General features: G+C 41.3%; 1 protein-coding gene across 2 annotated transcripts in view; it reads left to right on the forward strand.

The window, feature by feature from the left end:
* The window catches only part of lactb2 (lactamase, beta 2), a 62,820-nt gene extending 48,417 nt beyond the window's left edge, over positions 1 to 14,403 (forward strand). The window contains exons 6-8 of one of the 2 annotated variants that reach the window (XR_013574436.1): positions 6,047 to 6,128; positions 6,223 to 6,324; positions 13,754 to 14,403. Coding sequence is in view for 1 of the 2 variants with exons in the window: in XM_078535512.1 (XP_078391638.1) it covers positions 6,047 to 6,128; positions 13,754 to 13,794 (123 nt within the window). In the remaining variant the exon portion in view is untranslated. The remainder of the gene's footprint in view (positions 1 to 6,046; positions 6,129 to 6,222; positions 6,325 to 13,753) is intronic. The other variant, XM_078535512.1, reaches the window with a different exon arrangement.
* The last annotated feature ends 9,729 nt before the right edge of the window (positions 14,404 to 24,132 follow it).

Below are 24,132 nucleotides of genomic sequence, written 5' to 3' on the forward strand. Positions count from 1 at the left end.
AGGATCACCTCATTCCCTCCTCACCGAACACCCTCAGTCATCTCTGCTCTCCCAGCTCCTTTTCAACTCCCGACTCCTCTTGCGCTCCTTTTCAACTCCCAACTCCTCGTGCGCTCCTTTTCAACTCCCAACTCCTCTCGGGCTCCTCTTCAGCTGCCGGCTCCTCTCGCGCACCTTTTCAACTCCCGACTCCTCTCGCATTCCTCTTCAACTCCCGACTCCACTCGCGCTCCTTTTCAACTCCTGACTCCTCTCGCGCTCCTCTTCAACTCCCGGCACCTCTCGCGCTCCTCTTCAACTCCCGGCTCCTCTCGCGCTCCTCTTCAACTCCCGACTCCTCTCGCGCTCTTCTTCAACTCCCGACTCCTCTCGCGCTCCTTTTCAACTCCCGACTCCTCTCGCGCTCTTCTTCAACTCCCGACTCCTCTCGCGCTCCTTTTCAACTCCCCACTCCTCTCGCGCTCCTCTTCAACTCCCCGCTCCTCTCGCGCTCCTCTTCAACTCCCGGCTCCTCTCGCGCTCCTCTTCAACTCCCGGCTCCTCTCGTGCTCCTCTTCAACTCCCGGCTCCTCTCGTGCTCCTCTTCAACTCCCGGCTCCTCTTGCGCTCCTTTTCAACTCCCCACTCCTCTCGCGCTCCTCTTCAACTCCCGGCTCCTCTCGCGCTCCTCTTCAACTCCCGGCTCCTCTCGTGCTCCTCTTCAACTCCCGGCTCCTCTCGCGCTCCTCTTCAACTCCCGGCTCCTCTCGCGCTCCTCTTCAACTCCCGGCTCCTCTCGCGCATCTCTTCAACTCCAGACTCCTCTCACGCTCCTCTTCAACTCCCACCTCCTCTCGCGAAAAGGTTCATTGGACTCATTCCTGAGATGAAAGGGTTGTCTTATGAAGAAAGGTTGAACAGGCTAGACATGTATCCATCAGACTTTAGAAGAATGAGAGGTAATCTTATTGAAACATATAAGATCCTGAGGGGACTCGATAGGTTGGATACCTGGAGGATGATTCCTCTTGTGGGGGAGACTAAAACTAGGGATATAGTTTAAAGTAAGAGGTCTCCCTAAGACAGAGATGAGGAGAAACGTTTTCTCCCAAAAGGTTGTTGGTGTGTGGAATTCTCTTTTCCAGAAAGTAGTGGAGGCTGGGTCTTTGAATTTATTAAAGGCAAATTAGACAGATTTTTGTTAGGCAAGGGAGTGAAAGGTTATGGGGGACAGACAGGAAAGTGGAACTGAGACCACAACTAGATCGGCCATGATCTTATTGAATTGGCTGAGCAGGCTCGAAGGGCCAAATAGCATATTCCTGCTCCTGTGTTCCTATGTTCTAGGCCTCATTATAATCTTAGTTCAAACAAGGACAGGAGCTGAATGCTAGAGGTGAGGTGAGAATAACCATCCTTGATATCAAGGCTAACATTTGACTGAGTGTGGCACCAAGGAGTCCTAGTAAAACTGATATCAATGGGGATTAGGGAAAAAACTCTCCAGTGGCTTGAGTCACACCTAGCACAAAAGAAGGTGTTTGTGGCTCTTGGAGGTTAATCATCTCAGCCTCCAGACATCGCTGTAGGAGCTCCTGAGGGTAGAATCCTGTGTCCAAGTATCTTCAGCTACTTCGTCAATGACCTTCTCTCCAACAACTACTTCATCAATGACCTTCTCTCCAACATAATGCCAGAAATTGAGCTGTTAGCCAATGATTGCATTGTCCAGTTTCATTTCTAGTTCCTCACATAATGAAACAGATCCTTTTCACAATGCAGTAAGGCTTGGAAAACATCCAGGCTTAGGCTGGTAAATGACTAGTAACATTTACACCATGCAAGTGCCAGTGACCACATCCAACAAGAGGAAACTCTTTCGAGTTACCAACAGTCACAGATTGCAACTTCTTTCGAGTACAATCACAGTTCTTGGTTTTCCGGGAGTGGGACATGAACCCACAACCCTCTGATTCAAAGGCGAGGGTGCTATGAACTGAGCCACAGCTGACACCTCTCCAACAAGAGGAAGTCTAACCAGCTCCTTGTGACATTTAATGACATTACCATCGCTAAGACCTCTGCAATCAAATCCTGGGGTCACCATTGGCCAGACTCAACTGGACAGGACACAGAAATGAAAACAAAGAATGCTGGAAATGCTCAGCGCATCTGGCAGCTTCTGTGGAAAGAAAAACAGAGTTAACGTTTCAAGTTGAATGTGACTCTTTTTCAGAACTGAAGGAGGGTAGAAATGTGATTGGTTTTATGCCACCGAAAGTGGGAGAGAGAACAAAACGGAAGGTCTGGAATATGGTAGATGGCAGGAGAGATTAAATGACAAAGGCATCATGGAACAAAAGGCAACAGGTGTTGTGATGGTTATAGTGACGAACAAAGTATTTGTCCAGAGTGAGTGTAAATGCCAGAATAATGAACAGCTCTGTCCATAAGCAAAAAATGAAAAACAACATTCAAACTGGAATATGGCAAAAAAGAATCAAAATGGGGGACATAATGCATGGCCTGAAGTTGTTGAACCCAATGTAGAATCTAGAAGGCTGTAAAGTGCTTAATCGGAAGATGAGGTGCTGTTCGTCGAGGCTTGCATTGAGCTTCATTAGAACATTGCAGCAGGCCAAGGACAGAAATGTGAGCATGAGCAAGGTGGTGAATTAAAATGACAAGCAACCGGAAGCTCAGGGTCATGCTTGCGGACTGAGCAGAGGTGTTCTGCAAAGCAGTCAACCAGTCTGCGTTTGGTCTCCCCAATGTAGAGAAGAGCACAGTGTGAGCAGCGAATACAGTATCCTAAATTGAAAGAAGTACAGATAAATTACTGCTTCACATGGAGGAGTGTTTGGGGTCTTGGACGGTGAGGAGACAGGAAGTAAAAGGACAGGTGTTACACCTCCTGGAATTGCATGGGAAGGTTTTGAAGTGTTGGAGATGACCGGTCACAGAGGGAACGGTCCCTTCAGAATGCTGACTGGTGGGGAAGATGTGTTTTGTGGTGGCATCATGCTGGAGGTGACAGAAATGGAGGAGGATGATCCTTTGAAGATGGAGGCAGGTGTGGTTGGAAGTGAGGACAAGGAGAACCCTATTGTGGTTCTGGGAGGGAGGGGAAGGGGTGACAGCAGAAATGCAAGAATTGATTTGGACACAGTTGAGGGCCCTGTCAACCACAGTGTTGGGGGTGGGGGGTGGGGGGGGGCAAACCTCAGTTCAGGAAAAAGGAAGACATGTCAGAAGCATTGTTGTGGAAGATTGCATCATCAGTACTAATGCAATAGAGATGGAGAAACTGGGAGAATGGAATGGAGTCCTTACAGGAGGCGGGTGTAAAGAAGTATAGTCAGGGTAGCTGTGGGAGTCGGTGGGCTCGTAATGAATATTAGTAGATAGCCTACCCCCAGATATGGAGACAGAGAAGTCGAGGTAGGGAAGGGAAATGTCAGAGATGGGCCACGCGAAGATGAGAGAAGGATGGAAATTGGAAGAAAAGTTGATTACGTTTTCCAGTTCTGGGCGGGAGCAGGAAGCAGCACTGATACAGTCAGCAATTTACCGGGAAAAGAGTTGGGGGAGGCAGCCTGAATAGGACTGGAACAAGGAATGTTCCACATACCCCACAAAAAGACGGGCACAACTAAGACTCATGCAGGTCCCATAACAACACCTTTTATTTGGAGGAAGTGAGACAAGTTAAATGAGAGAACAGGTTCACCCAATTGGAGGAGGGTGGTGCTGGATGGGGACTGGTTGGGCCTGTGTTCAAAGAAAAAGCAGAGAACCTTCAGATTGTCCTGTTGGGGGATGGAGGTGTAGAGAGATTAGACATGTATAGTGAAGCGGAGGCGCTTTGGCCCAGGAAAGTTGAAATTGTTGAAAAAATGTAAGATATCAGAAGAGTCACAGATGTAGGTGGGAAGAGACAAGATAAGGGGAGAAAAAAATAGTCAAGGTAGGAAGAAATAAGTTCAATGGGGCAGGAACAGGCTGTAATGATGAGTCTACCTGAACAATCCTGTTTGCGGTTTTGGAAAGGAGGTGGAAGCAGGCTGTTCGGGGTTGGACTGTGAGTGGGAAACTGTAAAGGGAGGGTCTCCAGAGGAGCTGAAGTCAGTGACACTCCTGGAAACAATGGCTTGATGTTTGGTGGTGGGGTCATGGTCCAGGGGGGATGTATGAAGAAGCGCCTGAGAGTTGGCGCTCTGCCTTTGCCAAACGACAACAGCACTACCCTTGTTAGCGGGTTTGATTGAAAAAAAAACAATGTCGGAGATGGACCTGACCTAATTGTGGTTCACCACCACCTTCTCAAGGGCAATTAGAGATAGACAACAAATAGTGGCCTGGCCAAAAACACCCACAACTGAGAAAGAGTATATTTTTTAAAAATCAGTGTTGGGGGTTAGACCTGAGAGGACGGAGTACATCAAGTTCAGAGGGAGACAGGTTAGAGTGAGTCAGGGGAGCAGAGAAATTAAGATGGCTGATGTCACACCAACAATTCTCAGTCAAAAAATCAAGAGCAGGTAAGAGGCCGGAGGGAGAGGTCCATGTGGAGGTAGAATACTGGGGATGGGTGAAAGTGTCTGCTAGTTGCGAGAGGGTGGGGGTGATAGGGACTCCTTACCAAAGAAGTGAGCACAGAGACGAAGGTAGTGGAAGAAGAGCTCATGTCTTGCCAAGCTCAAAATTCATTATGGTGGGGGCATGAGGTGATAAAGCTAAGTCCTCTGCTAAGTACAGATCATTCAGCGTCAGGGACAGGAAGATTAGAGGGTATTGTGAATACACAGCAAGAGGTAGGATTAAAAGAAGGGATGGGGTCAGAGGGAAATGAAGGGGAGAAAGATCTGGCAGGGCATTGGTATCCACGAAGAACTTGCGTTCCTTAACACCTGAAGGGAAGAGAGAAAAATTTTTGTTAAAGTGGCATAAATGCCAGGGTTACTAAAGCAGATTATACACTGGGTAATCTAAGGTGAGTGTTTGAGCTCCTGACTCCCTAAAGTCTAACCAGCACCTGCAAGGCACAAGTCAGGAATGTAATGGAATATTCACCACTTGCCTGGATGGGTGCAGCTGCAGTAATACTCAAGTAGCTCGACACTATCAAGGCAAAGGAGTCCGTTTAATCATCACTTTACTCACTAAGCTAAACATCCACTCTGTCCACTTGCATTTTACATTTCTGCAGTTAATATTGTCTACAGGATACCCTGAAGCAACTCATTGTAGTATCTTTGACTAAATTTTCTAGATCTGCCTAGAAGCATAAGGGCAGCAGGTGCGTGGAAAGCCCACTACCTCCAAGCTATATAACATTCTGACTTGGACAAATAAGTATATCCCTTCATCATTGTTGGGTCAGAACCCTGGAGCTCCCTAATTTGTTAATTGTTAATTGTACCTTCGCTGTACAGACTGCAACAGTTGAAGAAGATGATACACCAACATCTTTTCAAAGGCAACTAGGAGTGGGCAATAAATGTTAGCCTTGCCAACAATGCCCACATCCCAAGATTGAATCTTGTGAAAGTAGGGATGGGCAGCCTTTGTGCTCATTCCAGGTTAAATAAAGCAGAATTAATTGCAGTTAAATGCAGGAAGTTCTCCCCAATGACTGGGTCAATATTTATCTCAACTAGTACCATTAAAATGTACTATCTGGTTATTACATTACCATTTGTGGGACCTTGCTGTGCATAAATTGGCTGTTACTTTTCTTACAACAATTACTACATGCCAAACATATTGGCTGTAAAGTGCTTTGGGACAGCTTGAGGTTGTGATAGGTGCTATATAAATGCAAATTCTTTTTTTATTCTTCCTTTACGGGGAACTGGGTTGATATTGCTCAGACTGATCATTTCAAGTTAGAATTCATTAATTTATGTTGATAATGACTTCAAATTCAAGTCAGCTTTATATGTCCTACATAAACATTAAATAAAAGAATGAAAATAATTTTCAACGTTTATTTTTAATTGAAAAACATTGCAGTCTATTCTTAGATGAATGCAATATATAATATATGGGTTTTCTTCTCCAATAGGATACTCCACCACACTTACATCAAGCAGCTGAAGTTAATCTTACCCACCACCTGAAGAAGTTGGGAAAAGAAGGAAAATTAAGTGAGTATTCTCAGCAATGAATAATAAAATACTGTAAAATTGTAATAGCTACATTTATGTTCTAGTGAGACATGGAGGCCCATTTACATTTCAGCCCTGAAGACAAAGGGTGACTGCCAAGCCAAATGATAGTTGGGCCAAGGCACTCATCCACTAGAAGGATATTGTTGACCGTTAAGCCTGGGAGCAAGCCTGTGTAAGTGCTGATGGGGTGAACTAAATGAAAAATCATGATCTTTGTCTTGTTAGTTGAAGTCACAAACAAATTGGTGCTAGAGCTTGCTAGAATCTGTTAAGGTAACTGAAAAGGGAAAAAAGAACTGTTAGATGAAAGGAGGATTTAAGTGGATATTTCTGATCCTTGTAAAAAGAGCTGCTCAAAAGATGGATTATGATGCAGTACATATAGAAGCCGGGAGAACTTTCAGTAAGATGCCAAATTGCAGGATTCTTTTATCAGTTTGCTCTCCTTACAGGAGCTGTCAGCCCTTAGTAGTTCTCACCTACATACTTCAGCCACTTATATAGCACAAGCAGGATTAAATATTTCAATAAGTGGCCACAGGCAATAATTCAATATTAATTCAGTGGAACAAAAGGCAATTTGTGTCTGACAAATTTAATAGTTCTTTGATGGAATAATAGTGGAAGCAGTAACCTTTTTGTCATTTTAATATCTCGTTATATCATTTGATCTGGGTTTGTCAGAAAACAGAGTGGAGAATTTGCATCGGAGAGCTAAATTATTTTTTCTGATACTTTACCAGGGTCATTGATTTATCCAGACAGTTGTTTAATATCCAAGAAGTAATATATTGGTCTACCTAACTTTCCTGTAAGCTGCCCACGCATCATGACAGGGCACTACGTTTTTGCGAAGTGGCAGGTTTTCCCAAGGTCCAAGGATTCAGAGATTGCACCTATGTAGCCATATGTGCTCTCCTGTTCAATGCCACCACCTGCATCAATGAAAAAGAATTCTTATTTCTAAGTGTTCAGCTCAATTATGATTAGCAGTACTACGCCTTGCAAGTAAATGCTTGCCTGCCTTCTAACTGCTATGATGCCTCCGTTTTAAGGAGGTCAACCACTCCAGTGCTCTTTACACAGAAAGGCAAATCTCTGGGTGGATCATGGGAGATCAGGCTTAACCCTACACTATAGTTGATGACACCTTTCTAGTTTCCCAGGGCATCAGCTGAGCATCACCGCAGTGAGTAACACTTTCCACCCTCCTCAGGTGCCTAGATCGGTTTGTAATTGCTCTGCATTGTAGTCTGAAGACTGTGGTTGAGTGCTATTTGCTGCACAGCTTTTCCATACATAAAAGCCTCAGTGTGAATTATTTGGGTATCGCTGGATAAACCAGAGGTACAGCAACAGCCTAAAGAGGATTCAAAGGACAACTCATTGCTATTTGCAAAAGACATTAGACTGAATTTTCCTGGGCCACCAGATGTGTCGTTGCCTGAACTGATGGGGGAAGCAGGAGGCAACCCTGCTTCGCTTGCAGCGGGACCCGGGAAGACATATTGCTGGCAGTGGCCAGTAAAACGGCTACCACTGTGTAGCTGTACAATTAAGGACAGCAGCCAGTGCTGAGGCTACAGCTCAAAGGAGGGTCGCCTCAATGACCAACTGCCCTTGAAGTGGTGTTGGGAAAACACCAGGGCCAGACAGGCAGGCTCCAGTGATTGGGAATGGGGCTGCTGGTGGGGTGGCATTTGAGGTGCACTGGTGGTGCCATTGTTTCTGGGTTGGCCATTGCCAGTGGAGAGCCATGAAGTGCCCAAAAAGGAAGCTCTCACCCCCTCCAGCAGCTCGCTGAGAGGCCACCAGATTTCACTAAGCAGTCTATCCACACTGCAACAATCCACCAGCCCCCAACCCGCCCCCTCCCCACCCCCCCAGCCCCCAGGGTGGCCAAAATTCCCAGGGAGGCAGGCAGTGGCCCTTAGTTGCATACATAAGTGGCTTAATTGGCCTTCTGATGGACAAGCCGTTCTGCCAACTTTTTTCCTGTTTCTGACAAAATGCTATGGCGACAGGAGGATGTCAGGTACCCACCCTCCCTGGCCATTTTGCCAGTCTCCCAATCTCTCAGCCCCTTCCCAAAGGGCCCTGAAATTCTGGCCATTCTTTCCAAAGTGATGCAGGAAAATATGCCTTGATTACCACATCTGTGCAGTGCAATAGTCCTGTCTCCGTCTTCCCCTTCTCTGTGTGCAGCAGTTCAAGTTGCTCCCATTCATTGCCACCTTAACAAGGTCAGTTTCAAATTTTGCCAAAAACAAGGTCTGCAGACAAAACTACAATTTTATTTACAACCCATACTGTAGCGCATAGCTACTACTTAGCATTGTCCTTCCCCTTTGTGTCAGTTTGTGATTTTTAAATCTAAGCTACTGCTGCTACTATTAGAAGCAGGAGTGTGAGAGGTGGCCTGTTGCTATATCATTATGAGCCTTGGATTTGAGATCATCCTCATGTTGTAGGAGCATTGCCCAGATATGGATCTCCTGCAGACTGCACAATTCCACTTGTTACACGGGCAGTCTAGCCCTGCTTCCTTTCTGCCATGGGCAGTCTTGTGAAGGTACTGACAAGCAAGTATTTATAAGCTGCTATTCTAGGAGACAGCACCATTGTGAGCATATTTCTGCTTTGCCACCAGTACTGGACAATGCTTATGCATGGTCACTGATCATTACAAAAGCAAACCTAATGGTATCCTAATGGTATCAATGACATCAGAGAAGTTCTGAGAGAAAATCTTCCCCTTTCCTAGCTTGCATTGTTTGGAGGCTGGAAGAGAAAGTTGATACCTCAGACCACTATGAGCATCTGTGGTTGAGGTGTTCCCATGCAGATTGGCCTGGAGATGCCATATGCTGCTCCCATGATGTGCTGGAATGTAGAGAAAATAAGGTGTCATTAATTTGGGTGGTGTACTGCACCAGCATATACTGTGTGTTGCCATAGACCATTCATAGTGACTACACATACATTTAGTGATTTTCAAGCATCCTTCTTTTAAAAAAGTGCACCTATAAGATGTGGGTCCCAGACTATTCTACAGTTAGTATAATATGTATTTACTTTCTAGCCGTCAATTTGTTCCTCCTTATATTTCACTCCTAGCCCCTTCTGAGCACTCGTGCACTCTCTTCTGGTTCACTTTTGAATGAGGGCTTCATGATATAGCTAGCAAGCAAGTAATATGCGGTAAAGTATCATGAGAAGGTGAAGCAGAATGCCATGATGGGCCTGCAGCTAACACCTGTCCTGACAGTTCACTGTATTCAACTGTCATGAAAATATAATAATTTTCATAATATTATTGTGATTTATTAGAAAGGTAGATTAATAGTGGGGTTTGGATTAGTTTCTCTGTGTGGATGTGCATGTGGGGGCAAAATTGAAGGCAGCTGGTCTGGACCTTTTGAGTTATCAAAAGGGAAGCTAGGTTTGAAATGCCAAATATGTAAACATGACAAGTTTTAGAATGTGAGGCGTGAGGAGCATTTGCATTTTTAGACAAATTAGGTTAGTTTGAATTTCAAAGAGATGGTAAGATGTTATACCTAGCCATAAGAATCTAAGCCCAACATTTTTCTGTTTATTTTTCCAAAAGGTTACTGATAATATGAGTACTATGAAAGATTTATGTTATGAGAAAAGTAAAGTTGCAATGACATATTGGAATAATGGAATTTACAATTTAAAAAGGGAGAAACATGTATAAAGGAGATGAGGATATGTGAAAGGGGAAGGCATTCTAAGATCTAACAAGTGCGAAAAGCCTCCAGCCTCTGTACATCAAGTTGCGGTCTACAGGAACCGAAGCTAAGAAAACTCACTGCGAATATCACTGTCCAGGGTATTGTGTGCTTTGCCTGGGTCTGTTGAAATTATTTGTTTTTACTGTTGCCTTAACAGAGGTGTGACTGGGATTAATTAGGGGATCTAGGAGTTATTATAGTAGTAATTTGTAGACCTATGTATGTGCTTCAAATCTTTTCTTCTATTAATAAATGCTTAATTTAGTTTGTAAAAAATCTCTAAGACTCGGTGGACATGTTACTACTGAACTCAAGGCGCACATCTCAAAATAAAATACACATAGCAAAGCAATCGTGTCAGCTGTTTCAAGTTTCCCTCTGGGACTTGAGCAGCTCGGCATTTACCATCCACTGTTCCATAACGTCAACACACTTTGTCATCTCACCCTCACAAATCCATGGGCTTCCTCTTCATATGGTTAGAGGATTTCACCACCTATTGCTATTCTTGTCCCGTTGTTAGATGTTGTCTTGTCAATGAAGAAGAGCAAAAAGTTTAAATTACATTTTGGGTTCTGGGAGAGCCTGCAAAAAAAAAACAAGACTAGGATTTTCTCAGAAGGGGTTGTCCCAATGTCTGGGAGTAACCACACAGCAATTACTAAACCAATTTCTAAACTATTGATTGACCATTTTCCTTTCTCTGCCAGTTTTCATTCCAGTCCCTCACCAAATCATTGACTCCTTGCTGTGAAGAGTTCCATGGGGGGCAGTCATTTTCTATAACTTTGCCCGTGACTGTTCTTTATGAATGAGCTATGTAAGAAGTCTATTCAATGATAGAGGCCAATCTAGCTTTCATTCAATATCTGTAGAACACAGATCTGTAGCAGCAAATCAGAAGTGGGAACAATCCCAATTTTCTCCTCCCTTACAATGGCACAAAGGTGAATTGTAGTAACATAATTGCCACCCCAGCTCAGATCAGTCAATTTAGCGCTGATCAGAAATTGAACATGGTAGTATCTTAGTCTCTACGGCTCAGCTATTGTTTCAGTCACAATAAACAAGACAAATCATGATTCCAAAGCAAGTGAACAAAGTCTTAAATATTAAATAAAAACAAAAAATGCTGGAAATGCTCAGCAGGTCAGGCAGCATCTGTGGAGAGAGAAACAGAGTTAATGTTTCAAGTCGATGATCCTTCATCAGAACAGTTCTGATGAAAGGTCATCAACTTGAAATGTTAACTCTGTTTCTCTCTCCACAGATGCTGCCTGACCTGCTGAGCATTTCCAGCATTTTTTGTTTTTGTCTCAGATTTCAGCATCCGTAGTATTTTGCTTTTGTATTAGTAGTTACCAAATATTAAAATTTCGGACTGTGAATGTTTGGTTTGAAAAATGACCATCTTGTTTCAGAATATTCAGAACTGTAAAGCCTAGACTGCCAGTGTGAACTTCTGGGTGCCTCTTTGGAGATCAGGAGGTTCCATGCTGATTAAATTTACAAACATACCAAAAACCCTTTGGAAAACTGAATATTAGTAAAGCTGAAGAATCATCATCTTCCCCAGTTCAGCAGGGAAGGAATGGTGGCGCTTACTGTCTACACTTATTTGCCCTAATAAGGTCTTGGTGGGTCTTCTTGAATGGCTGTGTTTATGTAACAATGATACTTTCACAATAGTGTTAGGTGGGGATTTTAAACCAGTGACAATGAAAGAATGACAGATTATGTCCTTATCAGGATAGTATGTCTCCTGGAGGTTACTGTGTTCCCACAAGATTGTTGTTCTCATCTTTCTCAATGTTCAATATCAATGGCTAGGAGGTGCTGTCAAAGTTTGGTGAGTTACTACAGTGCATCCTGCAGACATTGGTTAATGCAGCCAAAGTGCGTCAATGGAAAAGTGTGTCAGTGGAAAAGTGGAAAACCCAGAACCACTACCATCTAGAATGACAAGGGCAGCAGACACATGAGAACACCACCACCTGGAAGTTCCTCTCCAAGCCATTCACCATCCTGACTTGGAAATATATTGCCGTTCCTTCACTGTCGCTGGGTCAATATTCTGGAACTCCTTCCTCAACAGCACTGTGAGCGTACCTACACGACATGGACTGCAGCAGCTCAAGACAGTAGCACACCACCACCTTCTCAAGGGCAATTAGGGGTGGGAAATAAATGCTGGCCCAGCCAGCGAAGCCCACATCCCATAAATGAATTTTTAAAATTAACACATTAAGAGGAGATCACTGTGATTGTCTGACGCACCATATAAAATGCACTCCTGCAAGATGCTGCTGACTCATATTTGTTTGTCCTGTTAAGGTCATTGCTAGTTTTGAAGCACTTCGTTTCCACGCGTAGGACAATAGTTCACTTGATCGGCACCCCTGCAACTGCACTTAGTTCTCTTTTCCACTGACACACTTTGGCTGCATTAAGCAATATCTGCAGGATGCACTGTAGTAACTCACCAAACTTTGACAGTACCTCCGAGCCATTGATATTGAACATTGAGAAAGATGAGAACAGCAATGTTGTGGGAACACAGTAACCTCCAAGAGACATACTATCCTGATAAAGACATAATCTGTCGTTCTTTCATTGTCACTGGTTTAAAATCCCCACCTAACACTATTGTGAAAGTATCATTGTTACATAAACACAGCCATTCAAGAAGACCTACCATGACCTTCACAGGGTAAATAAATGTAGACAATAAGCGCCACCATTCCTTCTCTGCTGAACTGGGGAAGATGATGATTCTTCAGCTTTGCTAATATTCAGTGTTTCCAAAAGGTTTTTGGTATGTTCGTAAATTTAATCAGCATGGAACCTCCTGATCTCCAAAGAGGCACCCAGAAGTTCACATTGGCAGTCTAGGCTTTACAGTTCTGAATATTCTGAAACAAGATGGTAATTTTCCAAACCAAACATTCACAGTCCCAAATAGAATGAAATTTTAATATTTGGTAACTACTAATACAAAAGCAAAATACTATGGATGCTTGAATCTGAAATAAAAACAAAAAATGCTGGAAATGTTCAGCAGATCAGGCAGCATCTGTGGAGAGAGAAACAGAGTTAACATTTCAAGTTAATGACCTTTCATCAGAACTGTTCTGATGAAGGAACATTGACTCTGTTTCTCTCTCCACAGATGCTGCCTGACCGGCTGAGCATTTCCAGCATTTTTTGTTTTTATTTAATATTTAAGACTTTGTTCACTTGCTTTGGAATCATGATTTGTCTTGTTTATTGTGATTGAAACAATAGCTGAGCCGTAGAGACTAAGATGCTACCATGTTCAATTTCTGATCGGTGCTAAATTGACTGATCTGAGCTGGGGTGGCAATTATGTTACTACAATTCACCTTTGTGCCATTGTAAGGGAGGAGAAAATTGGGATTGTTCCCACTTCTGATTTGCTGCTATAGATATGTGTGTTCTACAGATGTCGAATGAAAGCTGGATTAGCCTCTGTCGTCAAATAGACTTCTTACATAGCTCATTGATAAAGAACAGTCACTTGGGCAAAGTTATAGAAAATGACTGCCCCCATGGAACTCTTCACAGCAAGTAGTCAATGATTTGGTGAGGGACTGGAATGAAAACTGGCAGAGAAAAGAAAATGGTCAATCAATAGTTTAGAAATTGGTTTTGCTGTATTGTGGTAATAATCTCAGTAACTACCTTCAAGAAATGAATCAGGGAAGCAATGTGTTGCTGTCACTGAACTACTGACCATACTTAATTTAGCGCTTTTCAAAATGGATTAAGTGCAGTATTTTTCAGTGTTGTAAACAACATTAATGGAATTATTTTGTCTTACAGCCCAAGATGGTGCAACACAGAAATGGAAAAGCAATTTGTAATGCTTCTCCGTCTTTTTGAATGAATAAAATGGACTTGTATATCTTTTTTCAAATAAGGTTGTGTGAATTCTTAAAGATTTGATTTTGAATTACAGGTAATATTCTGATTTAAAAACAGAAAATGCTGGAAATGCTCGGCAAATGCCCTCTGTGGAGAGAAAAACAGAGTTAATGTTTCAGGTTGATGACCTTTCGTCAAAACTGTATACTGTTTGCTGGGTTTAGTATCAAAGAGTCGAAAATAAGTATGCTGTAGAAGGGATTGGGGTAGGATTTCCACAGGCATTCTGCTGATCATCTGCTGCAGCTTCAGCAGTTAAACTAGAGGAATAGAGTAAATGACTTTTCTCAGGATTTTCACAGAAGTTATATGGGGATCAAGAGATCCCTATTGGAAATTCAGCCCCACTGTGGTTTTCTAATAATTCTATTAGTGTCTTAATGTTGTAATCTTGTAGTTTATTAGATGTCAATTTATAAGTGATTATATTAATTGAACATAATTCTTATAAACCTTCAAACTAGCATCTATGTAATTAACAGTCTTTGTATAATGCATCACACATTAAATCTGTAGGTGCCACATTAAATCTACCTGTAGCAGAAAAACTCAGGTGTCACTTTTTTCTTAGTGGTTGAACGAAGCAATTTATAATACTGACTTACTGAAACATCAAACTCGTATATAAATTTCAACCAGTCAAAGCATTGAATTTAATTTTTAAAGAGACACTAATGTCATTTTACTTCTAACCTTGAAGATATATATATATTTATACATAAATAACAGTCAATTTGCATTTATACAGCACTGTTAAAATATATTTCAATGTTTTACAAAGAAAACTCTCTTTGCACTATGAGTTTTAAAGTAATAGTTATCAAAATAACATTAAATATATTTATCACACTGGTCAAAGGGAGTTGGATTGCTGGATGGGTGAAAAAAAATTCACTCAGTGCAATAAAAATATGGAGACCAGGTAAAGATAAACTATAAAATGAGAGAAAACCAGGAAGAGGAAGTTTAGGGAAGCAGAAGAAAGAAAGCAATGAGAAAGGGACTGAGAGGAGTCAAGGAGAAAATAGAAGGAAAACATTCTTTGTAATAGGTGGAGAAATTGAGGTCTGGTCTCCAGTGCCAATTGTATGCAAACTGCCAGTACTGGAATAGTGCCACTGCTGTATTATTCAGAAATGAGAAATTTCTATCTTTTGGCGGAATTCCAACTTTTGGATCACAGAATTAAGCCCTTTTAATTTTTTTGTTCGGACCTCTGCCTGGCCCAGGTCAACTGTTACTCAGCCTCCCTTTCCTTAATCTGCTGCCATCCCAGGCCCCATTACTGATGCAGCAACTTGGCCCCGACTCATCTGCAACCCGCTGCTCAGCTTCAGGCTCCGGCTCTGACCCCGGGAGGGGAAGAGTAAGATTCCAGCCAACCAGATCTCAGCCACATCCCACCCTCAGCAGCAGTTGTCACTTTGCGCCAGCTCTGACTCAACCTACTTGGAACCCCAGTGCATCCAAGCGCCCAATGATGGAAGAGGCTGCACTCCTCAGCCTGCTGGGGTCTGAGCTCCCACCTCATATTACAATTCTCTATTTACTGATATATTTTTAGAATACATTTTAACATTTTGAGATTTGCTGCCAATATGCTCTCTTTGCTTCCCATTGCTGTCTGTTAACTTCTTTCCTTATTTTGTCATCGTCTCTTATTTTATCATTTATATCTTACCCACAGAGCCTATATGACCTCTTCAATTTTAGTTTGAATCAAATCTTTTTATCCACATCATCTTGAAAATTGAAGTTTCCTTTTTTGATAGTATTTATTCTGAAAAGAATCTGGAATAAAAACAAAAAATTCTGGAAATACTCATCAGGTCATGCAGCATCTGTGGAGAGAAACAAAGTTGACATTTCAGGTCAATGACCTTTCATCAGAACTGGGAAACAGATATGTAATATTTTAAGCAGTGAAAGGGGAGAAGGTTGGAAAATGAACAAAAGAGAAGGTCCATGATAGGGTGGAAGACAGGAAAGATTAAATGACAAAAGGTTTGGTGGTACAAGGCCAAAGAGAGTGGTAATGGGACAAATCAAGAAACAAAAGATGTGTTTAGAGGAGGTGTGAATGGTAAGAGGATGAACAGCTCCCACCTGAAAGCAAAGAAAGTGAAATATAAGACATTAAAACCAAAACCTGCAAAGGAAAGGAAAATAAAATGGAGTCAGAGGTAACAGTCTGAAATTGTTGAACTCAGTGTTGAGTCTGGAAGGCTGTAAAGTGCCTAATCAAAAGATGAAGCGTTGATCTTCATTGGAACACTGCAGGAAGCTATGGACAGAGAGGTCAGCATGGGAGCAAGGTGGAGAATTAAAATGGGTGATTCTGTGATTCAGACAGGTGTCTGGAAAGCTTGGAGTCACACTTGCAAACTGAACAGAAGTGTTCTTCAAAGAGGTCACCTGATACAAGTTTGGTCTTCCTAGTACAGAGCACTGTGAGAAGCAAATACACTATACTGAATTGAAAGAAGTATATTTAAATCGTTGTTTTACTTGGAAGGAATGTTTAGGGCCTTGGTTGTTGAGGAGAGAGGAAGTAAAAGAGCAGCTGTTTCATCTCCTGCGTTTGCATGGAAAGATAGAATGCTGAAAGGGGAGAGGAAGGTGTGTTTGATGATGGTATCACACTGGAAATGGTGGAAGTGTTGGGAGATGATCCATGGATCATCCACGGAGACTCATGGAGTGGAAGGAGAATCCTATTATGGTTCTGAGAGGAAGAGTAAGGAGGGGTAAGAGCAGGAGTGTGGGAAATGGAATGGGCGTGGTCAAAGGTGCTATCAATCACAGTATGGGGAGTGCTCGATTGAGGAAAAAGGAAGACATATCAGAAGTGCTGGTATGGAAGGTTACATAATCAGAACAGCTGGGGACGGAGAAACAGAAAATGGAAGAGAGTCCTTACGGGAAGTGAGGTAGGAGGAAGTGTATTCGAGTAGTTGTAGAAGTCACAGGGCTTATATTGAATATTTGTTGATAGCCTATCTTCAGAAATAGAGACAAAGGAGTTGAGGAAAGGAATGGAAGAATCAGAGATGAAGCAAGTGAAGCTGAGAGAAGGGTGGAAATCGGAAGCAAAGTTAATGAAATTTTCCAGTTCACGATGAGAGCAGAAAATGGCACCAACACAGACATCAATGTACCAGTAAAAGGGATGAGGCACCCCAAGTTTGACTGGAGCAAGGAATCTTCCACATATCTCACAAAAAGGCAGGCACAGCTAGGACCAATGCAAGTATCCATAGCAACATCTTTATTTGAAGGGAGTGAGTGGAGTTAAAGGAGAAGTTGTTTATTGTGAGAACAAGTTCAATGAGGTGGAGGAGGGTGATGGTGGATGGAGTTTGGTTGTTCTTCATTCAAGAAAAAAGTTCCCTCAGAACATCCTGTTGGGGGGTTGAGATTTAGAGCTATTGGACATCCATGGTGAAAAGGAGACAGGGAAACTGTTAAAGTGATAGGGAGGCATTGGAAGAGTCGTTAGTGTAGGTGGGAAGAGACTGAACAAGGGGAGAAAAAAAATTGAGTTGAGAAAGGTAGAAATTAATTCAGTAGGGCAGGAATAGTCTGAAACAATGGTCTACCAAAAAGCCTGTTTCTGTACGGCAGATTCGATGTAATTCTATGTATTGTAATGTTACTAGATCTCAGTATAATAGTAGTGTTATCTGTCAGTGCACGAAGCTGAAAATTCAGTACACAGGATGTCTGCAGTCGTTATTTTTAGAAACATTTGCAAGATGCAATTCTGAGAACTTGCAGCAGCTCAGTGGCTTTTTTTTTTGCTCAAGTGTAAGCCTATAGCAACAGACAATTTGAATATGGGAGCATTATAGCCTAATATGAACCCAACCTAATATTTCCCTAACAGCAGAGGTCTGAAACCATTTGAACCCCCCAACTAAGGTCAACTAATTTATCATAGAGAGAGAACTGAATGAGATCTAATTGTGTGTGACTGTACCACACAAGGTGTTGCGTTTCACAGCTAAGCATTAAGGGGCAATAATTGTCATGTTCTAAAGCTAATCACTGTAGACTCACAAGGTGGCTCACCACCATATTTTCACAGGAAATTAGAGATGGGCAATAAATGCTGATGTTGCTAGCAATGCTCTAATCCTACAAATGGTTAAAAAAAGACTTGAGGGTAAATTTTCTGAATCTTTACCTCACTGCCCATTTCCCTATAACTGCTTGTGATTAGCAAAGACTCAATAATATCCGCCACCTTGTGTGAAAATAGTTCCATTCTAAAATCTGTTATTAGCAATGGGTAACAAATGCTGATGACCACATCCCATGGAAGAATGCATTTTTGAAAATTATACCTATGAATTTATCCCCTTTCATTTCTGTGTGGATGACGTCATTTGTGATCTAGAGGATGGGATTGATTTAAGACCAAGTGAACATCAGGTGGGGAAGTGCAACACCTGCCTGATCCTTTGCATGAAGTCTGACCCGTTTTAATGGCAAGCCTACATTTATATTTGGTCAGTGAGCTGTAACTGCTGATTCAGGTCACAAGCAGCTTGCTGATCAGAGTGGATGAAAAATCGAGCAGTTCCAACATGAAGGCAATCCAAAGCTTTTATCTAATGTTGGGGTGGGATTTTTTGGAGGATCATGCTTCCTCTGACCACAGAAAAATCTTTTTTTAAAAAAAAACAAACTTGATGGTTTGAACGGCAGCTTCCAGTGAGTCCTTTAAGGGTTGCTGATTGAGCAGCTCAATGCAAGGTGCCAATGGAATGGAGCTCAGTTTCCTATTGGTAATTCAAAATTGTTTCAAACTCCTACATAAGCCACTTGGCTCTAATTTAGAATTAGGCTCCTGCCTGATGCTTAGGACATCCATGAAGAGGCCTCTGAGAAAATGTCAGCACGTAGGACCGGAACAGTAAATTTACCCCCACAGTTTTGTAGGCACTATTACCCTGCTCCTGCTAAGTGACAGGAGTTAAAATCTACCCCACAAGTGTCATGGCTACAAATAACATCTGATAAGTGCATCAATAACTGAGGCAAAGGAAACCGCTTAGTGATACCAGTTTGCCACTGTGTCATGTGAGGTGAGTATATGTTTTTACTTATTTCCAATATAATTTTTGCATACTTAAGAAATCAACACTGCACTTTTCCTGCCACTTTTCTGATTTCTGCTTGTGCTAAAGTCAAAATAACCATAATATTATCTCAATATTTCTGTTAGAGAAAGCAGTGTTTTAGCTTCTCAGCAAGGTTTTTTTGATTCACCAGTTAATTTACTACATAAAATAATTAATGCAAATACTGCTCCCCTCCATCCTTAATCCTCTTCTAAAGATAAAAATCATGCTGGGAGGAAACCCTTTGCTACCTCAGTCCATCATTGATAATAAGCAACAGCATGCTGATTTACATAGAATCACATAGCATATACAACACAGGAACAGGCCATTCAGCCCAACCTACCCATGATCCGATTTATCCTCCAGATAGTAGTCCTAATCATGACGAAATCGGTTCTTGAAGTTTGACGAAAGTATAGTGTGTCACGCACAATGAGAATTATCCCTTGTCTCAGTATTACTGCTGCTTGTGTCCAGGGAAAAGGTTATAATCCCTCAGATGCAGTACAAATCAGTTCCTGAACTTGCTTGTGCCCTTCACTTATAAGAACTTTTAACAGGAGTTTGATGTATGGATGAGGATATGCACTCGTGGTGAGACTTGCTGACTGATTATTTTAATACTTTAGAATAGTTTGTAATACACATTTTAGTTAAAATCAGACCTCTGTGACAGGGTAATTTTCTTTTTATTGTTATTCATTTATATGTAATTTTTTAACAAATGAGCAATGTACCCAAAATGAATTTCACTATGGACAATAAAGTGAAAATTGAAATTGAGCTGTTCTGTTCTCGTATCCTTTTTTTCCTCCTTTAACTATTTGTTAATTGTGGACATGGCATCCATTTTAAGCACCAACTTTGATAGTCCAACTTCATAACCCTCTTTGTAAAAAAAAGTTTCACCTCTCAGTACTAAATCTCTTAGATTTAATCTTGTATATGTCAGTATCACTGGAAATAGTGTTTCTATCTCATTCATAACTTTAAATACTTTTATCAAATCACCCCTTCATTTCCAATGTTCCATAACAAAAACAGCCCAATTTTTTTTCAAAACTATCTATTTCTTCACACATGGCAGCATACCAGTGAATCTGTGCTGTACCCCTTCTGTCACCTTTCTATCCTTTCAAAATTGTATACAGACACTAACTCGAAAGGTTTTGTATAGATTTACTATTACATCTTGGCTTTTATATTCTATACTTCTTACTCATAAAACCCAGTATTCCATTAGCTTTCTTTAAGGTCTTATAATTTGAGCTGTTGCTTTTCATGTCTTGTTAACTGGAACTCCCAGATCCAGCTTCTCTTCCACAGTATTCAGCATTCTCTCAAAATATAATTACTACTGTTTTTTAACCAAATTGTGCCACTTCCCATTTAGTGACATCTGCCACATGTTTTGCTCAGACAACCAGTGTGCACTTGCAGCTTCCTTTAATCTTCAGAATTATTCATTATGATATTAACTTAAATTTCATGATTGTGTAAACAGAGTGGTCCCAAAGCAGAACTTATATTGTGAGAAGTCAAATTTTTCTTTATCTTCAATTTTCTTCTCAATCTGTTTGGGAGACAGCGGCATGTTCAAGGACTTTGGAGAGGAAATCAAGATAGGTGTGTAGTTTGCAAAGACAGAGGGGGTCAAGGGTTCTTTGATGAAACGGGTTAAAAGAGCAGATTTGAAGGAGAGAGGGAAAGAACCGTTAACAATGTCAGCTAACATGGGAGTCAGTAGTTTGGGAATAGGGTTGAGAGAGCAGGAGATGGATCTCAGGAATAAGATGCTCTGAGAGGAAATAGGAGAGAAATTGGTGAAAGATACAAGATCAGAGCTCTCGTAGATAGGAGTTTTAGAAGAGATCAGCCCGGCAGGCTAATGGAAGGGAGGGAAGTGGCAGAGGCATTGATCTCAATCTTGGTGACAAAGAAATGCATAAGCTCTCCACTGCAAAAAATCCTGGCATTGATCTCAATCTTGGTGACAAAGAAATGCATGAGCTCTCTGCTGCAAAAATTCTGTCATTCCTCACATTTGGTGTTGGAGGTGAGAGTAGAGGGGACAGGGAAAAGGGGTTTAAGACTGTTTGCATTAGAAAAGAAGCTGTGGGTTATCTGTGCGGTCCAGAATGATCCTGGAATAGTAAACAGTTCTAGTGGATGAAGGCAGGACCAATAGTGTTTTGTGGTCAACCAGATCAGGCAGTGAATGGCTAAACCTGTTGTTTGTCATATCCATTCAAGTTTAAAGGGGGTCTCCCATTTAATATGGAGATGAGTAGGAATTTCTTCTCTGAGACTTTCGAACCCTGTACCCTAGAGAGCAGTGGAGGCTGGGTCATTGAATATATCCAAGGCTGAGTTAGACAGATTTTTGATCTACAAGGGAGTCCAGGGTTATGGGGGGCAGGAGGAAAGTAGATTGTGACAATGAAGATCAATCATGATCTTATTGAATGGCAGAACATGCTCAAGGAACCAAATGGCCTAATCCTGCTCCTATTTCTTATGTACTTACTAATGGGGAGAAGAGCATCAAAGGTGGAGGCGAGGGTGTGTTTGAACAGATTGGTAGCTGCAGAAATGTTGTGGTGAACGGAAGGCCAAAGGCTGGACAGTTGTGAATAGTGCAGTTGTTAGTAAACTTTGGTAAAACTTCAGGGGCAGATACAGAAGGAAGTAGGGTTTGGAAGAGGGTGTGCAATATGGGTGGAGAACAATAAGCCTTATCTTTGATGGATACTATGGGAGTAGCAAGGCTACATAAGGTGGCAAGGTCAAGCAGATGGCCGTGAACATGGATTGGGGAGTTTACATGGAGGGAGAGATTTAGGGAGGTTAAGAGAGCAGTGGTGGGGTGGGAGCAATTTGAATTTAGATGAAGTTTGAAGCCACGAGGATGAGAAGTCACTCAGTGCAGAAGCTCAGCAAGGAAATCTGTGAAGATAGCTCATTGAGAAAACTGGCAGGGTACTTAGGCAGGCTATTTGTTTTCCCTTTCTGCTTCTTACCATGGGAACACAATTGAAAACTTTTTTTAAAAATAAAAGTCTCCTCTCTTGGAACATAATGCTAGAAATAAAACTTTTTTCATTTAGGGCATCCAGTCTCCAGGAAAGCTATAACATATCCCCTAAGGTTCCCCCTAAATTATTTCAGTGATGTGCTTTATCTCCAGCCATGCACCTTCCATTTCCTACACCAGCCATGCAAGTGAGCTCTCAGATCAGACTGCACAGTTAATGCTAACTTGTGGGCAGTCTTGTGTTCTGGGCTCATATCCACTAAAATCTGAATTGAGACCATCTAAACACATTTCAGACTTAAGCCCAACAGAGAATGGATGACCCTTAATGTCATAATACAGGATTGAATTCAAGCCCAAGTACTAGAGGGAAAAGGTCACCCATCACCCATTCAAAAATGTTTGTTAAAGTTTATAGGAATATTTATTCCCACAGGAGTTTGTGCTTGCACTTAGTTGAGTCCAGGTGTTAAAACATCTAATTTAATTGACCAAGGATATAAAGAATAAGGACATCAACAAACATTTTGAAAAACTGAATACTCTCAAAGAATCCAATATGCTGGTTCCTATTCCATAACTGAAATTAAAGTTAAACAGGGCTCCACAGTGCAACCACTCCAAATGAAAATGCTATCATATGTAAATTTGTACCTGCACAAATGTTGCTTTCTAATGTATGTGATGGAGTACAAAGCAAATTCAAAACTAATTAAAATAAGTAATAAATCTAGACCCTGAAATTCAGCAAGAGTTCTACTCAACTCCAGCTGCAGCCCTCCAGAAAAATGATGTAAATAGCTAAAAACTGCCATGAATGCTCTTTCCTTGGGCTTCCCATTGGTCTCCAGTCAATGTGAGCACAGTAGCACCCTCCCGGAATTGCAGGCCCTAATCTATTACTTCATGTGTTTAAACCATTCACTCTGCCTCAAATGGAAACTCTGAAATGAGTGTTTACCTTGATAAAATGATAAAAACAACAGGTGTAGAAAGGAAAGCCTCTATGTATTTGTCTCATTTTGCTTATTAAAACTTGTTCTAAAATAAGAATGTGACATAGAGAAGTGTTCACTCTGGTCATTAAAATGCTGAAACTGACTAACCAGGGTCGAAACAACAATATTCTACAATTTCTGTACCCAATTTAACTCTAATTTTTACATAAAAAGTAAAATTAGAAATAAAATCCAGACTTGGCACAATGAAAAAAAATGGTTCGTCCAATGAATCAAATATACAGAGGCATTAGACACTTAACTTTAGAGATGCCTTGAAAGCTGGATATATAGGTGAGCTAAACAGTCCAGAAATATCTCCAGTTTGATCCCTTGTTCGTACTGGGCAAGCTGATCTGTTAAATCAGCAGTTGGCCTCGGTATCCAAGCTATAAGGAGGAAAGTCCAACAGAGTTCCTGCTCCTGATTGCCATGAAATAATGTATGTATGAACATTCAAAGAAAGCAGGATCCTGTGATTCCACTCAATTGTCAATTCAGTGACACCATTCTGCAGACTCATACATGAAGAACGGCTACTTGAGTGTGGTACCAAAACACAATCAATGTCCGTTGAAACATTTCCCAGCAAGGACTTTCCTCAGGCGACATCAGAAACCTAGTAAGAAAACAATAGAAATGTATTATTTGGTAACCTACCATTTCACCTATATAATTGAGAAATTAAGATTGATTACTTAATAACAGTTTTAAGTATTTATGTTCTTGTACAGTGAGTTAACCTGAGTAGACTTGACAGAAATTGTATTACTATTCAGTCAAAAAATGTGTTTATTCTCTCCATTTTAATGAATATTTTGTACTGTTCTTTTTCATGTATCTATATAGTTTCATAAGTAACCTTTTGCTATTTTTAGTTAAATAATTGTGGGTAATTTTTGGATTAATAACAGTAAATTGCAGGTTTTATTCAAAAATATTTAAATATTAGTTGACACTTTCCTTGAACTACAACATATCACATCTATGATTCAATAATTAAAAACTGCACCTTGCAAATATATTTTGAAATAGTTAATAGTCATCAAAGTAAATGTTAATATTGGAGAATGAAACACTGTACCTAGTGACAACATCAAACATTTCCCAGTTAAG

Source organism: Cetorhinus maximus, unplaced genomic scaffold (assembly GCF_964194155.1).
Source record: "Cetorhinus maximus unplaced genomic scaffold, sCetMax3.hap1.1 HAP1_SCAFFOLD_501, whole genome shotgun sequence".
Classification (NCBI taxonomy): Eukaryota; Metazoa; Chordata; class Chondrichthyes; order Lamniformes; family Cetorhinidae; genus Cetorhinus; species Cetorhinus maximus.